Source organism: Protopterus annectens, chromosome 4.part0, assembly GCF_019279795.1.
Source record: "Protopterus annectens isolate FY-2018-M chromosome 4.part0, PAN1.0, whole genome shotgun sequence".
NCBI lineage: Eukaryota > Metazoa > Chordata > Ceratodontiformes > Protopteridae > Protopterus > Protopterus annectens.
This window is the reverse complement of record NC_056733.1, coordinates 584,935,502-584,953,327: the sequence shown is the minus strand read 5'-3', so window position 1 is coordinate 584,953,327 and position 17,826 is coordinate 584,935,502. Positions and strand designations below refer to the sequence as shown.

The 17,826-nt window shown below is 43.7% G+C and overlaps 1 protein-coding gene across 1 annotated transcript in view; it reads right to left on the bottom strand.

Moving 5' to 3' along the window:
* Positions 1-17,826, bottom strand: part of ACACB (acetyl-CoA carboxylase beta) — a 1,510,375-nt gene that overhangs the window by 1,094,537 nt on the left and 398,012 nt on the right. Inside the window, exon 15 of the mRNA XM_044068517.1 lies at positions 188-333. Within this exon, the coding sequence (XP_043924452.1) occupies positions 188-333 (146 nt within the window). The remainder of the gene's footprint in view (positions 1-187; positions 334-17,826) is intronic.

Sequence of the window (17,826 nt, the reverse complement as noted above, 5' to 3'; positions counted from 1 at the left end):
TTTGCAGTATTGCAAAGGTACACAATCAGTACTGACCCTCTCAATCACGCTAAGACTACTACTCACCTGTGAGTGTTGTGCCTGTTTTGTGCAATGCATATAAAAATTATACTAGGATACACTTCTGTGCTCATTTTGAGGTGCAGTCATTATAGCATCAAATGGAACTGTAAAAGACACTACTTACCGGTCAATCTCCTCTTTCATGTATGATGTGTAACTGTTACCATTATACGACAATAAAAGTCCACCGTCACTTAATCTGTGAGCATCTATTTCAATGTGTGTGTTGTTCATAATTATCACATATGTAGTCAAAGACTGGCGTGCTACCTGAAGAAAGAATAGATAAAACATTTTTTTTAATTACAAATCTTATACAAAAAGAACATGCATGTACAACAAATGTTTGAAGAAAGGTTACTGCAAAAAAAAATTATAACTTTTAGTTTTCTCATGTTGTATGTCTTCTTTTCTGACAATAAATTTCATTAGCACTACCTCTGTTGTTGTGATGATTAATACTAGCTTTCCATGGAACCTTTTGTGGTGTACAAGCCACTCCTTATGTATGCCAAGATTGCTAGGAACTTTTTTCAAATGTTCAGGCCCCTTTTACTTTTTCATGCCCCTTCTGGCACTCTTAGGAGCTTGATAATCTACTTAACTGTTCTTGATAAACTATTATTGTAACCAGACAACTCAACTGTGTAATAAAACATTAATGGGTAATAAAAAAAAAAAAAATACAGTTTTAGGGGTATGGGGAAAGAGTAGCTTTATTGTTACAGTGACTTCTCCTAGAACATCTACTGTTATGGTAAAAACACACACACATACACACACACACACACACACACACACACACACACACACACACACACACACACACACACACACACACACACACACACACCATACGGTCTTCCATGGGTAGTGGCAACTGTGCAAATCAGTCTTTAGGCAGATTATCATATAGTATTTGGATACTCAAAAGAGGTAAACAGTTACAGGATTTCCTGTAGTACTTCTTGTTGTTGTTTGTCTTTTGGCTTTTCCCTGTAAGGGGTCGCCACAGCGGAACTCTGGTTCGCTAATGATTGGCAGTAGATTTTTACGAAATGCCGAGGTGCCAGCTTGATTCCCAACCTTCAACGAAGGCACGCCCATTTACGCACGCATGCCTTTCGAATGCTACCTAACCGTGGGGAGGACATTCAGACTCCACACAGAAGGCACTCTCAAGCCAAGCCAAGAATCGAATGGGAGAACCTCTTGCTGTGAGGCAACACTACCGCCGTACCACCGCAGCACATACAGGATTTCCTGTAGTACAATTGCCCTAAAACTTGTCCTACGTTTGGACTGTTTACCTATTTGTAAAGTTTTATGAACGTGTGGACAACTGATTATGTGGCAGCTTGTGGTAGCTTCTACTGGAAAGTTTATTGTACAGAAACATTTCTGCAACGTGCTGTTGATGTAGCTGCTGTCCCTGTGGAATGGACCCTCATTCTGCACTGCAAAGGTTATTAAACTTGCACAGTAAAAGAAAGTACTGGGGATCAACCATTTAGACTGCATCTACTTACTGATCTTTCATTTTCTTGAATGAAATAAAAAAGCTGATTATTCTTATCAATTACTGCCCTAGTACAAACATCTGAGTGTTTTGTGCACATACAGCAAATGTAGGATATGCTCTTTGTTATGGTGCTTTAGGTAAAAATTAATGCACAGGAGCAAATGCAGGACATGTTCTCGGTTATGGTAGTTTTGTTAAAATCTATGCATATGCAGCAAATACGGTGCTTTTCTTTACAATGGTAGTTTCTGGTAAAATAATATGGATATTTTATAATCTTATGAAAAGACATTACTGACAAAACTGTTGTTTCTGCCAAGGGGGCCAAAACAAAAAATCTGCTAACATTGGTGACTCTTCCTCTCCAGTCCCTTCTTCTTGGCCAACAGACTTAGGCTTACACCTGGACCAAGGTCACAGATGACGTGCAGTTAAAGTGTCATAGAAGGTTACTAGGCTATTGGCCCAGATCCCTTATAAGCTTAACCAAGAGTTTAGCCCATGATTAAACAAGTCAGCACCCAAAGCCCCTGTCCAGCAGAGACACAGGTGGAATCCCAGGGGTGTATTTTCTATTTCCCATCCAGTTATCCAGGTTGTGCTTAAAAAGGTATAATGAGGTACTCTGCTTGATGTGGAGAGGGAGTCTATTCCACAGATGGGGGAGTCTCTGGGACACAAATCCCTCCCGCCAACAAGTCTTACTAATATCACAGACCAGGTTGAGGCTCCACGTACGGGTTGCTCGAGTGGAGCTTGACTTGTGGATATGCAGCAGTCCCATCAAGGTGGGGTCTGAGATTGCTTTATATGACACAGAGGTCACCCCTGAGGAGTCCGTATGAAACTGAGTAGAGGGACAGGGATTTTAGCCTATCTGTGTAGGGTAGATGTTTGAGGCCCTGGATTCTCCTGGTGAGGAACCTCTGTGGTCTTTCCAGCTGCTGCATGGGCTTTGTGAGGTACATGCCAAAAGGGGTGTTGTACTCAATATTTGGCCTTATAAGGGAAGAATACAGGGATGTTATGACCTCTTCGTCCCTGGGTGAGATTACCCTTACTTATTAGGTGGGCCATGTAGAAAGCTTTCTGTACAACGGAAGCAACATGGTGGTCAAGAGTGCCCAAATCCCTCACTACTGATTGTGTACTTAAGACATTGTTATTAATGTGATAATATGTGGGGATGTCAGTCTCCCAAAGGGGGTGATGATGCATTTTTTGGCATTCAGCTTGAGGCCATGTTTCTGGCACCAATCATGTGTTTGGGTGAGACCCTCTTAGAAGACGTCCACATCACTTGGGGAATTCATGACTGCACCCAGCTTGCAGTCATCTGCAAATTTGGTCAGCCATAGTCCACTGGTTTGGCCTGCACCTCAGAGAAGTATATCCCGAATAACAGAGGTCCCAAGACCAATCCCTGGGGTATGCCTCTTATTATAGGTTGACTGCTTGATATGGCTTCCCCTATTTTGATTAGGTGGGTTCTATCAGTGAGCCAGTTTGCTACCCATCTCATAACATATGGATTGATGCCTAGTTGAGAGAGTTTATCTACTATGCCTGAGTGGGGAATAGTGTTGAAAGCTTTGGCCAGGTCAACATAGGCTGTGTGCACAGTCTTCCCCTTGTCCATGGCTTTGGTGACAGTCTTAAAGAAGTTGACAAGATTTAACAGACATGACCTCCCCTTGACACAGCCAAAATGTGTAGGGTCAAGTATCTGGAGGTTGCCAATGTCCCTGTTAATGAGGTCTATGATAATCCATTTCATGGCCTTGCAGATCAGACTAGTTAGGCTGATGGGTCTATAATTTCCCAGATTGGTGGACGCTCCACCTTTGTATAAAGGGATGACAGTGGCTGTCCTCCGCTAGACTGGGGCAAAGCCAGTACTCGGGCGTTGGTTGAGTAAGGTGCCTAATGGTGCATCAAGTTCATGCCTGAGTTCATATAGGATGCAGCCATGGATGTTACTGGGTCCCATGGAGGCTGTATTTTTTGCCTTTGAGAGGGCAGTGATGACCTGTTCCCTAGAGATAAGGGTGGGGGGCAGGTACTGGGGATGTCCTGATTTACTGATGGGGGGGGGGCAGAGAGGAGAAGTTTTTGCTGAATCTGTCAGCCAATAGATTGGCTATATCTACAGCATTTGTGTATGTGGTATCCTTGACCACCAGTTCTGAACAGATCTGGGTGCTTTCTTTGAGATTTCAGACATATGTGAAGAAGGCCTTATGATTGTCTCTAGTAGATGTGGCCAATTTGGACTCCAAGTTGACTTTAGAGGTTTTCACTAGCACTCTTATTTGCTTGTTCGGGGTAAGGAGAGATCACTTCCAGTTGGGCACATTCTCCTTCTTGGTCCTGGACAGTAATTTTTTCCTTTTGTTATATAGTTTATTTATTGCAGATGTTCTCCAGACAGGCTTACTCTTCCCTGCAGAGGATGATTTTTGTCCTGCCGGGTATTCCTGATTCAATGCACCTATATAAATGCTCTTATTAACATAATGGTCCTACTAAACACCCTAATATTGGGTGATTTCAACTACTCAAACATTGACTGGGAGAACTACTCAAGTACTAACTCCCTTGCCTAACATTTCTTAGAATTTATAAACTCAAACGCCCTGGAACAACTGGTCAACACTCCCACCAGAGGTGACAACATATTGGTCCTGGTCATCACCAACATGGGTGACTGGTGTTCCACACCAGAGGTCAACCCTTTGGTGGTTAGATCTGATCATAAACAAATCACTTTGGATATCCACATTCCGCCCCCACCACTGGACAAGGAAACCACCGTGAAAAACATTTCAAAAGCAAACTTCACATTACTTAAGACGGAGGTGGAAAGTTTCAAAGCACCCATGCTAAAGGATAACGCTGTCCAAGCTGCAAAATCCTTTACTAATACATTCTACAGGCACCTACAAGAATGCATGGATCATGATATCCCAAGCAAAACCAAGACTCACTCCTCCAAGAAAAAGGAAACCAGACTGGTGGACCCCTGCCATAAACAAGCTATACAACAGAAGGAGGAAACTAGTACAGAAAAAGAGTAAAATCCCAAGAAGGGAAGACATCCCTGATCAGTATCCGCAAGAAACTATGATCCCTCATAAAATCGTCCAAGGCGAGTTTTGAAAGAAAACTTGCCAAGGACTCCAAAGATAACCACAAGTCATTCTTTAGCTATGTCAAGAATCTAAGTGGCAATGCTCAGATCTGCTCAGAGTTAGTGCAGAATGGCACAAAATACACTGAACTAACCGATATTGCCAACATCCTGGCAGACAGGTTCAGTGCAAACTTCACCCCCTCTCTCACCCCCAAAAGGGCCCATAACCATACCAGAAGAATGTAGAAAGTACAGTTTTGTACCTACCATAAATGTAGATGTCCGATAGATATGCAACTGCAGTCATAACATATGGGTTGTCCTGCCTCAGGCAGCCCTCGGTCGTCCGGATTCCAAAGTCTGGGTCCGGCGTCGGCTGGTGTCGCCTCCTCTCCGACATCAGAGCGGCTGGAGTATAAAGGCATCGGCCGACGCCATCTTCTTCAGTGTTTCTTGCCCCAGATGCCAGGTGCCCTCCTAGGAAGGCTAAATTTGGTGAATGGATAAACAATTCCAGACATGCACAACAGTAATAAACAGATACACCATAGGAGATACCCCCAGCTAATAGGAAGGGGTAGTGGACCCATAAAGAAGGTTGCAGAGGGGTAGGAGGGTGGGAAAATCTGACTGCAGTTGCATATCTATCGGATGTCTACATTTATGGTAGGTACAAAACTGTACTATGTCCTTCAAGAATGCAACTGCAGTCATAACATATGGGTTGAATACCATAGCCAAGCTGGGGGTGGATGGAACTAAGAAAGGGATGGTGTAGCTAAAATGCCCTGCAGGACTGCCGAAGCAAAGCCTGCTCGGGATCTGGAGTATAAGGGCAGGTTGTAGTGCTTGGTAAATGTATGCACGGAGCTCCATGTAGCAGCCTCTAGAATGTCCTTTGTAGCCACTCCTCTTAGGAAAGTGGTGGATGTGGCTATAGCTCTGGTGGAATGTGGCCTAATATTGGCTGGCACACCTTTTCCATGGAAAGAATAGCAGAATCTGATGCAGTGTCCAATCCATTTTGAAATTGTTTGTTTGGAGATTGCTTTTCCTTGTACTCCAGCAGCATAGGCTACAAACAGTTGGTCAGACTTTCTGGTGGCCTTAGTTCTGTCCAAGTAGTAACGTAGTTGCCTGTGTATGTCCAAAGTATGCAGCAGTTTTTCCCTCCTGTTTTGCGGATTGGGGAAGAAAGTAGGCAGGTGAATAGCTTGATTTAGAGATACCCTGGAAATTACTTTTGGCATGAATGTAGGATTGGTTCTTAGAGAAACTCTGTCCTGTACTGCCATGAGTGCCTGTATCTCCGAGACTCTTCTTGCAGATGTGACTGCCAATAGAAAAAACATTTTCCATGATAGAAATTGCATTTCTGAAGTTGCTGCTGGCTCAAAAGGAGGAAGAGTTAATTTTTCCAAAACGAAATTGAGGTCCCATGCAGGTACTGGCTGTTTTCTGGGAGGTTTGATATTCTTTATCCCTCTTAGGAACTGTCTTAGCAAAGGATGTGAAAACACTGGTGGATCACAATTGTATTTTGCTGAGATTGCTGAGGCGTGAATCTTTATAGAAGAATATGAGAGTCCAGTATGAAACATTTCTGCCAAGTATTCCAATATCTGAGGTATACTCAGTAATGTTGTATCCTGACCACTGTTGGCATTCCAGATGCTGAATCTCTTCCACTTGGCTGAATAGGTTTTTCTGGTGGAAGGTCTGCGTGCTTCCAGTAAGATCTCTTGAACTTTTTTGGAAAGAGAGAGAGCGGAAGGAGTCATGGTAACCTCCAGGCTGTCAGATGCAATGTTTTCAGGTTTTGATGGACAGTCCTGTAATTGTGTTGTGTTAGAAGCAGGGGCCATAGGGGCAGAGGCCACGGTTTGGTCCGAGTTATGCTCAACAGCAATGGGTACCAGTGTTGCCTTGGGCAGTCTGGAGCTATCAGAATGCCTGTTGGTTGTTCTGCTTTGATCTTCAGTATCACCTTGGTCAGCAGAGGTAGAGGAGGGAATGCATAAACTTTTAGGGAATTCCAGCTGAAGGAGAGAGCATCCGTTTTCCAGGCTAGAGGATGGTGGGTCCTTGTGCAGAACTTTTCCAGGTGATGATTCATGTGAGAAGCAAAGAGATCTATGTCCGGTCTTCCCCATGTCTTTGTTATTTGTGAGAAAATGTGAGGATGCAGCATCCATTCGTGTGGATCCAAGAAATTTCTGCTCAGCTTGTCCGCCAGTACATTGTCTTTGCCTGGCACAAACTGGGATTGCAAATGTATCTTCAGACTCAGGGATTTTTCCCAGAGAATCATTGTTAGTCTGCAGAGGGTATAAGAATGAGTGCCTCCCTGCTTGTTTATATACCACATGACAGTGGTGTTGTCTGTCCTTATTAGCAAATGTCCTTGTTGTAGTGATTTTTCGAAAGTCTCAATTGCATGTATCACTGCCAACATCTCTTTTTGGTTTATGTGCAGATGTCTTTCCCTTGGTGTCCATAGACCTTTGAATGCATCTGCCCTCCATGTGCGCCCCCCATCCATGATCTGAGGCATCTGTTGTAATCATTTGACCTGCTTGAGGTCTGTTGAAGAACATGCCTTTGTTTAACTGACTTGCTTGAGCCCACCACAAAAATTCTTTTTGCAGACATGGAATGAGTGGGATTACGTCCTCTAGGCTTTGGCTGTGTTGGGACCATAAGCTTTTTAAGTACCATTGCAGCTTTCTCATATGAAGTCTTGCCAAAGGTATCAGAAGAATGCAAGATACCATGAACCCCAGGGCCAGAAGGATTTTCCTTGCAGTCAGCTGGGAGAGCTTTGCTAGGCCTTTGAAGTACTCTGGCAACTGCTGTTGTTTTTCCTCTGTGAGGTAGGCCATTTGAGTTTCTGTGTCCAGTTTGGCTCCTAGGAAAATAATCTGTTGGGATGGCAGTAGTCTTGATTTCTGAATGTTGACTGTGTATCCCAAGGCCTGCAGTAGTTGAATGACATAGTCCAAGTTTGCTATTAAGGTTTGTTTGTTGTCTGCTTGTATGAGGCAGTCGTCCAGGTAGGGGTATATTTGAATCCCCTGGAGTCTGCAGTGTGCCACTACTGATGCCAGGCATTTCGTGAACACTCTGGGCGCAGTAGATAAGCCAAATGGCAATGCTGAGAATTGATAATGCTCTGTCCCTGCAAGAAATCTGAGGTATCTTCTGCAGCTTTGTCTGATTGGGACATGCAGGTATGCCTCCTTGAGGTCCAGAGTGACCAGCCAAGACCCCTTGCCCAGCATGGGAAGGAGTTGCTGCAACATCAGCATTTTGAACTTTGGCACAATGAGAAAAGTATTTAGAGTAGACAAGTCCAGTATAGGCCTCCATTTGTTTTCTTTTCTTGGAACAAGGAACAGTCTTGAATAAAATCCCTGGCCTTGTTCCTGATGAGGAACCCTTTCTATTGCTTTTATACTTAACAGCTTTGAAACTTAAGTGAGTGCCTCTGCCCTTTGATGATGTGGCAGGTTTGGCATGCCTTGTCTTATTGGTAAAGTTTGGAAGTGGAATCTGTAACCCTTGTCTATTAAATCCAGAATCCAGTTGTCCTTGGTTAAGATATGCCAGTTTTTTGAGAATAAGGATAATTTTCCGCCCAAAGGTGCTTCTCTTTGAGCCTTTGTAGGCGGTATGAAAGTCAAGTCATTGTGATTGTCCTTGTGGTGCAGCTGGGCTGCCTGCGCCACTTCTTTGATTTGGAGGTTGCCATTGGTGGCCCCTGTAGGATCCTCGGTATTGCCCTCTACCTCGGGCATGCCTGTTTTTTTCCCCTTTGAAACTTGTCAGAGTCTGGGAAGGACCAATTCTTTGAAGGCCAGTTTCTGCTAAACCTGGGTGGCTGAACCTGGAGGAAATCCTTGACTGTCTGTACTGACTTAGCTTTTTCCTCAATGGATTTCAACACATCTTGTGCATTAGCACCAAAAAGCTTCTGTTTTTCCACAGGTGCATCAAGTAACTTTACTTTAACATGGTCTGGCAATGGCTGATCTTTTAACCAAGCATGTCTACGTATCACAGCCCCAGTCATAGCTGCCCTACATGAAGCCTCCAATGCATCATAACCACACTGAAGAAAATGATTGTTAACCTGCTGAGTGTTATGTATATGATCCTGCAATGCTTTTCTATCAATAGGCTCAGGAGAGGCTAGCTTTTTCTGTAAATCATCCAGTAAAAAATCCTGGTACTGAAACATATGAAAAAGGCAGTTAAGTGACCTCATGGCTAGGGTGGTAGAGGTATAAACTTTTTTACCCCATCTCTCCAGGGACCTAGCTTCCCTATCCGCTGGCAGTGGATTCTTGGCAGTGGAAGTAGCCACTCCCTTGGGGCCCTGTGAAATAGTTTCTAGATCCACAGAGTGGGCCTTAAAGAGATGTTTGTGAGTGTCAGGGACCCTATAATATTTGTCTGGCTTGACAGGAGCAGGGGGGAAAGAATCAGGGTTAGCACTGGAGTCAGAGAAAACATCATCCAAAACATCCCTAACTGGAGGAATAGCTAAAGGTCTGTGCTGGGGAAGCTTGAGGAAGGTACGTAGCCTTTTCCTGGAATCAGAGAATTCCTGACCCTGCCATTTAAAATGTTCCCTCATAGAGTGCAGGACTTCACCAAACGAGAAATCCTATGGAGGGGAGGCAGAGGGAATTGATTCCTCAGCATCAGAGTCCTCATAGGCCTGGAAGGATTCTTCTTGGGTATCTGAATGCTCAGAATCCCCAGAGGCTTCATCTGAAGAGAGGTTGTCAGCCTGCTCAGTTCTGGGCCTTTTCTCTGCAGGTGGCTGAGAACCTCTGTCTGGGTGAGGCTGAGACCCCCTGATAAGAGAAATAAGATCTGCAGCAAGAGACATGATCTGTTTATCAGAAGAAGGGGCCTGAGCAGCAGGTTTAGGATGGGCCTTGGCCTGGCTGGCGGCCTTAGCACGTGCAAAGGCCTTGATGGACATGGATACAGGGGGACATGGATACAGGAGGCCTTGCAGCCCCACGTGCAGGAGTAACCTTGTCTACAGGAATGGTGTCGGGTAGATCCAGAACTTCGGTTTCCGGAGGAAAATCAACAACCGGCACCGGAGAGGTCTCCGAGACCGAAGGACGTGTTAACGCTGTGTCGGCGGCCTGGAGCGGTTCAATTACCACTTCCGAAGGGACCGAAGCACTAGCGGAGGGTTTAGGAGTTGCATCGGTGGTGGACGCGGGCCAAGGATGTCTGTCCCGGTCCTTTCGTTTTTTGGTAGATTGAGTTGTCGGTTGATCCGACAGCATAATATACGCAAAAGATTCACCAAAAAAGTATTCGGCAAATTCTGCCCGGCGCCTGAGAGTGTGCTTATTAAAGCAAGCACAGGCAGCACAGGCCGAGACGTCGTGGTCTGGGCCCAGGCAAGGAAGGCAGTAAGAATGGAAGTCCTTATGAGGTATTTGTTTACCACAAGACAATCATTAACTTTCTCAATTTGTTCTGACATCGGCTGAGGCAAGAAAGAATGTTCCCCAACGAGGTACTTAGGTTTTAGATGACTTTGGTACTGAAAACACAGGAGCTGACCGACCGGCACTTGCGAACTGCTTCTGCTTTGGGCACCGCGCGGCAAGAAAGACTGAAGAAGATGGCATCGGCCGATGCCTTTATACTCCAGCTGCTCTGACGTCGGAGAGGAGGCGACACCAGCCGACGCCGGACCCAGACTTTGGAATCTGGCCGACCGAGGGCTGCCTGAGGCAGGACAACCCATATGTTATGACTGCAGTTGCATTCTTGAAGGACATCCCCTGAAATCACAGACATTCAGGTTAAAATAGCCCTCTCCAAAGCCAAAAACACAGCATCAATGGGACTGGATGGTGTCCCAGGCTGCGTCCTACATGAGCTCAAAGATGAGCTAACCCCTCACCTAAACACACTGTTCAAACTCAGCCTCTCCACAAGCTATGTACCCATAGAGTGGTGCACAGCAATGGTTATTCTGCTCCACAAAGGTGGAGCCACAACAGACCCTGGGAACTATCACCCTATAATCCTGACTAACTTGGTCTGCAAGGCTATGGAACTCATTAACAGAGACATTGGGAACCTCCAAACACTGGACCCTACCCAGTTCGGCTTTGTTAAGGACAGATCATTCCTCCTAAACCTGGTGGACATCTTTGAGACAGTTACCAAGGCTATAGACGAGGGAAAGGTGGTACACACAGCCTACCTAGACCTCGCAAAGGCCTTCAACACCATTCCCCATTCTGGTATTATAGACAAGCTCACCAGCCTGAACATAAACCCCTATGTCACAAGATGGGCTGCCAATTGGCTCATGGACAGAACCCACATGGTGAGAGTTGAGGGAGCTAGGTAAGACTCTAAACCGGTTACAAGTGGCGTTCCCCAGGGCTCAGTCCTGGGACCCCTCCTGTTCGGCATATACTTCTCAGTTACAGACAAGCACAGGGGGACTATGGCTGACCAAGTTCACAGACGACTGCAAACTAGGGGCTATAACTGACTCACCAGCTGACACAGACATCCTCCAAAAGGGTCTCACTGAGACGGATATCTGGTGTCAAAATCATGGCCTCAAGCTAAATGCCAAAAAGTGCATAGTTATTCTCTTTGGAAATAAAGTTCCCACAAACTACCACATAGGTGGTAGTCCCCTAAATACGGAAAACATGATAAGGGATCTGGGGACCCAAGTAGATAGTAATCTCTCCTTTGATAATCACACTGCCAAAGTGGTTAGAAAATCCTTCTATTTGGCCCACCTAATCACAAAAGGGTTTGCATCCAGATCAAAAAAAGTAATTCTGCCCCTCTACTCATCGCTCATCAGACCCATAATAGAGTACAATGCCCCATTTGGGATGTACCGTACAAGACACCTGCAACAGCTGGAAAGACCACAGAAGTACCTCACCAAGAGGATCACTGGCCTCAAACAGATGCCCTATGCAGCTCGACTGAAGAAAGTCCAGTTGTACTCGGTTGCATACCGCCTGCTCAGAGGTAATCTCTGCCCGACATACAAGGCCATGTCCAACCCAGAAATGACTGACATGCTCCACCTAAAGAATGCCTTATCCCCTCGAGCCACACACTCTAGGTATCTAAACCTCACCACAACAATAAATAGGATGCGCTGGAGGGATTAATTCCTGTCCCAGAGACTTCCCATGCTTTGGAACAAGATTCCAATCTACATTAGGCAGAGCTCCTTGCTAGCACTCTTCAAGAGAAACCTTGACGAGTGGATGGGAAACAGAAAATTTACCCCGGGGATCACTTAGTGGCTCTGCTGGATAGAGGCACAGGGAACTAAACTAATGGGGTGGCGAAAGCCAACACATTCTGGCTAGGCTTATAAATGCCTTCGAGCAGATAGCCGAGTACCTACCTATGAACCTATAAAGTACATTGGTGTAGATTTAGACATTGGTGCCAGTACCTACAGTGGAGGAGGGGGCTGTGAAGCTGTTTATACTATCCCTCAGGAGGATGTAATCAGCCCATTAGCATCAGCTCTTAAACTCTGGTGTTTTTTTCTGAATGACTTATTGCAAAAAATCACAAAGTCCAGCAATAGCAAAAGGAGACACCAAGGAATATTCCAGAAAAGCTTTAATGAATATCTGAAAATTCATATTCACATTAAACCAGTTTCAATGCTTCCAGTGCATCTTCTTTACTAACAACCTTCCCATTGCATTTCCTGCTTTATAAACTTCCTCTGACCTCACACACACATTATTCTTGTTATAGTCAATAGGAATTAAGGATTTTTAAATCATTAAATATTAAATTTTTTAAACACCAGCCATCATAAAGCATTTTCATGTAACCAAGAAACTGTTAAGTTATATGATATTAATTTCTGAAATGTACTAATTTAAAAAGAAAATTTCCTTTAGAAAATAACTGCACTTATCAATGCATCTTCACATTCATCAAATGCTAAAACATATTATAGAATGGGCGACCTGTAGATCATACCCTGAATGGACAGTAAATGTTCTCCAGTAGGGTATTAATTTACAGGTAATGCCCACTGAAAAATGAGTCCAACACTTCACGGCAGCATAATAAGTGCCATGGAGCTCGGACTGAATGACCAACATTATTTTACGCTTGCTAAGCAGCACTTTTGCTGTTTAGTTGTAAAATATGAAAGAAAAAAATTAAAATAAAGCACGTGTGTGTGTATGCATACACGTTTATGTTAATCTGTCTGCATGTGTGAGTGAATGCGTGCATGAAAGCAGAAGAGACTGTGTGTGTGTGTGTGTGTGTGTGTGTGTGTGTGTGTGTGTGTGTGTGTGTGTGTGTGTGTGTGTGTGTGTGTGAGAGAGAGAGAGAGAGAGAGAAAAGAGTGAGTGACCGAACGATCTTCTGTCAGCAGTTAAGAGGATTTCCTCTCAAATCAAGGTACATGGATAATCCTGAAATAAACAGAGGACAAAGGCTCAAAATAGGAACATATTTTAAATGGTTTGTGTTAGCATGCATTTTTTTTGAAGAGGGGTGTGTGTGTGTGAGGAACCAGTGAATGAGATCGACCACTGTCAGCAGTAAAGACGTTTGCATACTTCTGGACCTTTCAGCTATAAAAAGCTGGATAAAGCCTAAAATAAATATGAAAAGAAAGGCTCAAAAATAGGGACAGATTTTAATTATTGCTCTTATAAAATTACAAACTTACTTAAATAAAAGGATTTGTGTTAGCATGAATGTTCTGAAGGAAATAAAAGTCAAACTCAAATGTATGTCATTATTTAGTAACGTCCATCTCCAATGACTGGCAACAAACCAAATATTTTAGAGTAAGGGACCAAAAAATAAAATACCTGAATATTTTTTTAAAGTGTTACATTTTGGATGTAAAATGCTTCCTTTGATACCACTGGCATGTACTACAGCAAGTCTGAAAGCTTAGGAGGAGGAACTATTTTATATCAAAAATATATATAAAATAATGATAATATAGCAATTAAAATAAGTAAGTAAAACGCAACAATTTTACAGACAGCCCATTCTCTGCAGCATTGGGTCTCAGAACACCCATGAATGGGCGTTATTTCCACAATAACACACACCCTATTGGGCATTACTGCTTGGACAATGCTGAAAACAGACATTATAACTTTATAAGCAATCATTTAAGCCCAGTTTAAGCAGGGCTTCTAAGTTCAGATCTGAAGAAGTTTCAAACTATTGAGACAAAAGCGCACGGATGTATTTATTTGTATGACTTTTTTGCTCATTAAAGTGCATTTTAATCTTAACTTGTGAATGGGCATTTGAGAATACACGCATTTTTTACGGAGTGAACCATTGGGAACTGTAAAAAACAGAGTGTTTTTATTTTGTTGGTTTACGTCGTGGTGTTGGCGTAATATTTTGCTAAATCATACATGCGGACAACAGTACAGATATACATACTGGATTGGTCGAGGCCCAGGTTAACAATGACTGCCACCAGTACTGTTGGCCAACAGGGTGCTGGTGGAAATTGGGCTACTGTTGGCTGAAGGAGGAGGAGAAGAGGGGGAAGGCATGTCCAAAGGCAGGTAAAGGCTAGGACTGTGATAGTGAGGATCGTAACTTTTATTGTTGGCAGTATGACTGGTACAGGGAGAGACCTAGCTGATATGATGGACAGAAAGAAGGTTGGTATATTGTGTGTGCAAGAGACCAGATGGAATGGGAGCAAGGCTAGGTGTATCGGAGATGAGTTCAAGTTGTTTTATCATGGTGTGGATGGGAGCAGAAATGGCGTAGGGGTTATCCTGAAGGAATAGTATGCCAAGAGTGTTTTGGAGGTGAAAAAGAGTGTCGAACAGAGTGATTTTTATGAAGCTGGAAATTGATAGTGTAATGATGAATGTTGTTAGTGTGTATGCTCCACAAGTCGGGTGTGTGATGGATGAGAAAGAAAAATTTTGGAGCGTGTTGGATGAAGTGGTGATGACTGTACCCAAGGGTGAGAGACTGGTGATTGGAGCAGATTTCAATGGGCATGTTGGTGAAGGGAACAGAGGGGATGAGGAAGTGGGTAGGTATGGTGTTAAGCAAAGGAATGCAGAAGGTCAGATGGTAGTGGATTTTGTGAAAAGGATGGACATGGCTGTGGAAAATACGTATTTTAACAAGAGGGAGGAGCATAGGGTGACATACAAGAGTGGAGGAAGATGCACACAGGTGGATTATATCTTATGCAGAAGGGCCAGTCTGAAGGAGATTGGAGACTGTAAAGTGGTGGCAGGGGAAAGTGTAGTTAGGCAGCATAGGATGGTGGTTTGTAGGATGACATTGGTGATCAAGAAGAGGAGGAGTGTGAGGGCAGCATCAAGGATCAAATGGTGGAAATTGAAAAAGGGTAATTGTAAAGTGATGTTCAGGGAAGAGTTAAGACAGGCACTGGGTGGCAGTGAAGAGTTACCGAATAGCTGGGTAACTACAGCAGACAGCAGAGCTAGTAAGGGAGATGGCTAGAAAGGTGCTTGGTGTGACATCTGGAAAGAGGAAGGAGGACAAGGAGACCTAGTGGTGGAATGAAGAAGTACAGGAGAGTATACAGAGAAAGAGTTTGGCGAAGAAGAAGTGGAATTGTCAGAGAGATGATGAAAGTAGACAAGACTATAAGGAGATGAGGTGCATGGCAAAGAGAGGTGGCGAAGGCTAAGGATGAGGCGTATGAAAAGTTGTATGAAAGGTTGGGCACTGAGGAGGGAGAAAAAGACCTGTACCAATTGGTTAGACAGAGAGACCGAGCTAGTAAAGATGTTTAGCAGGTAATGGTAATAAAGGATAATGAGGGAAACGTACTCACAAGTGAGGAGAGTGTATTGAGCAGATGGAAAGAGTACTTTGAGGGGCTGATGAATGAGAATGAGAGGGAGAGAAGGTTGGATGATGTGCGGATAGTGAATCATGAAGTGTGGTGGATTAGCAAGAAGGAAGCAAGGATAGCTATGAAGAGGATGAAGAATGGAAAGGCTGTTGGTCCAGATGACATCTGTGGAAGCATGGAGGTGTTTAGGTGAAATGGCAGTGGAGTTTTTAACCAGATTGTTTAATGAAATCTTGGAAAGTGAGAGGATGCCTGAGGAATGAAGAAAAAGTGTTTTGGTACCAATTTTTAAGAATAAGGGTGATGTGCAGAACTGTAGTAACTACACAGGAATTAAACTGATCAGTCACAGCATGAAGTTATGAGAAAGAGTAGTGGAAGCTAGGTTAAGAAGGGAAGTGATGATTAGTGATCAGCAGTATGGTTTCATGCCAGGAAAGAGCACTACAGATGCAGTGTTTGCTCTGAGAGTGTTGATGGAGAAGTACAGAGAAGGTCAGAAGGAGTTGCATTGTGTCTTTGTGGACTTAGAGAAAGCATATGAAAGGGTGCCTATAGAGGAGTTGTGGTACTGTATGAGGAAGTCAGGAGTGTCAGAGAAGTATGTATGAGTGGTACAGGATATGTACGAGGGTAGTGTGACAGTGGTGAGGTCTGTGGTTGGAGTGACGGATGCGTTTAAGGTGGAGGTGGGATTACATCAAGGATCAGCTCTGAGCCCTTTCTTATTTGCAATGTTGATGGACAGGTTGACAGACGAGATCAGACAGGAGTCCCCGTGGACTATGATGTTTGCAGATGACATTGTGATCTGTAGTGAGAGTAAGGAACAGGTTGAGGAGACCCTGGAGAGATGGAGATATGCTCTAGAGAGAAGAGGAATGAAGGTCAGCAGGACTAAGACAGAATATATGTGTGTGAATGAGAGGGAGGATAGAGGAATGGTGAGGATGCAGGGAGTAGAGGTGGTGAAGGTGGATGAGTTTAAGTACTTGGGATCAACAGTTCAGAGTAATGGTGAGTGTGGAAGAGAGGAGAAGAAGAGAGTACAGGCAGGATGGAGTGGGTGGAGAAGAGTGTCAGGAGTGATTTGTGACAGATGAGTACCAGTAAGAGTGAAAGGGAAGGTCTACAAGAGGGTAGTGATACCAGCTATGTTATATGGGTTGTAGACAGTGGCACTGACAAAAAGGCAGGAGTCAGAGCTGGACGGGGCAGAGTTAAAGATGTTAAGATTTGCACTGGTTGTGACAAGGGTGGACAGGATTATGAATAAGTATATTAGAGTGTCAGCCTAGGTTGGAAGGTTTGGAAACAAAGCCAGAGAGTCAAGATTATGTTGGTTTGGACATGTGCTGAGGAGAGATGCAGAGTATATTGGGAAAAAGATGCTAAGGATGAAGCTGCCAGGTAAGAGGAAAAGAGGAAGGCCTAAGATAAGGTTTATGGATGTGGTGAGAGATGACATGTAGGTGGTTGGTGTGACAGAGCAAGATGCAGAGGACAGGAAGAAATGGAAACAGATTATCCACTGTGGTGACCCCTAACGGGAGCAGTCGAAAGAAGAAGATTAACTTATGTTAGATCTAGACTACAAGATACTTCACAGTTCTTGCACGTTATGGAGCAAGTACAATTTGAGACAGAATGATATACAAAGTACTCAACACCTCCCCACTTATGTACTCCACTGGGAACATTAGATGTCTTAGAATATTAGCTGATTTTACCCAGATATATCCATTTGGTTTTAACACATTGCTTTTTTAACATGTGCTCTGCCAGTAGCAAATGTACTTTATTACATTAATTGTTTCTATATGTCAATGGCACTGCAATGCATTTATACAGACATATTTAGGGATTACATGGAAGTGTTTCTAATTTGTGATTAAGCACAATTTGTATTGGGATTCCATGGACATGTAGTGTAGGTGAGGGACGGATAGCCAGAAAATTTGTGAGTAAACTAAATTTAATTACTCAATATAGGTGTGGTTCTGGGTGGTACAAAGATGAGAATACTGCCCTGGCAGATGTTACAATTAGAAATATTATGATCAGACTCCAACAGAACTTGAACAGAGTATGATAATTCTTGTGAGGGAACTCTGCTTATCATATGAACTTTTATCAGACTTTTCTTTAGTTGGCAAATCTATAAAAATAACAGTCATCTGATCCCACCCACATCCATACAAACAAAAACAGGACAAGAAAGTG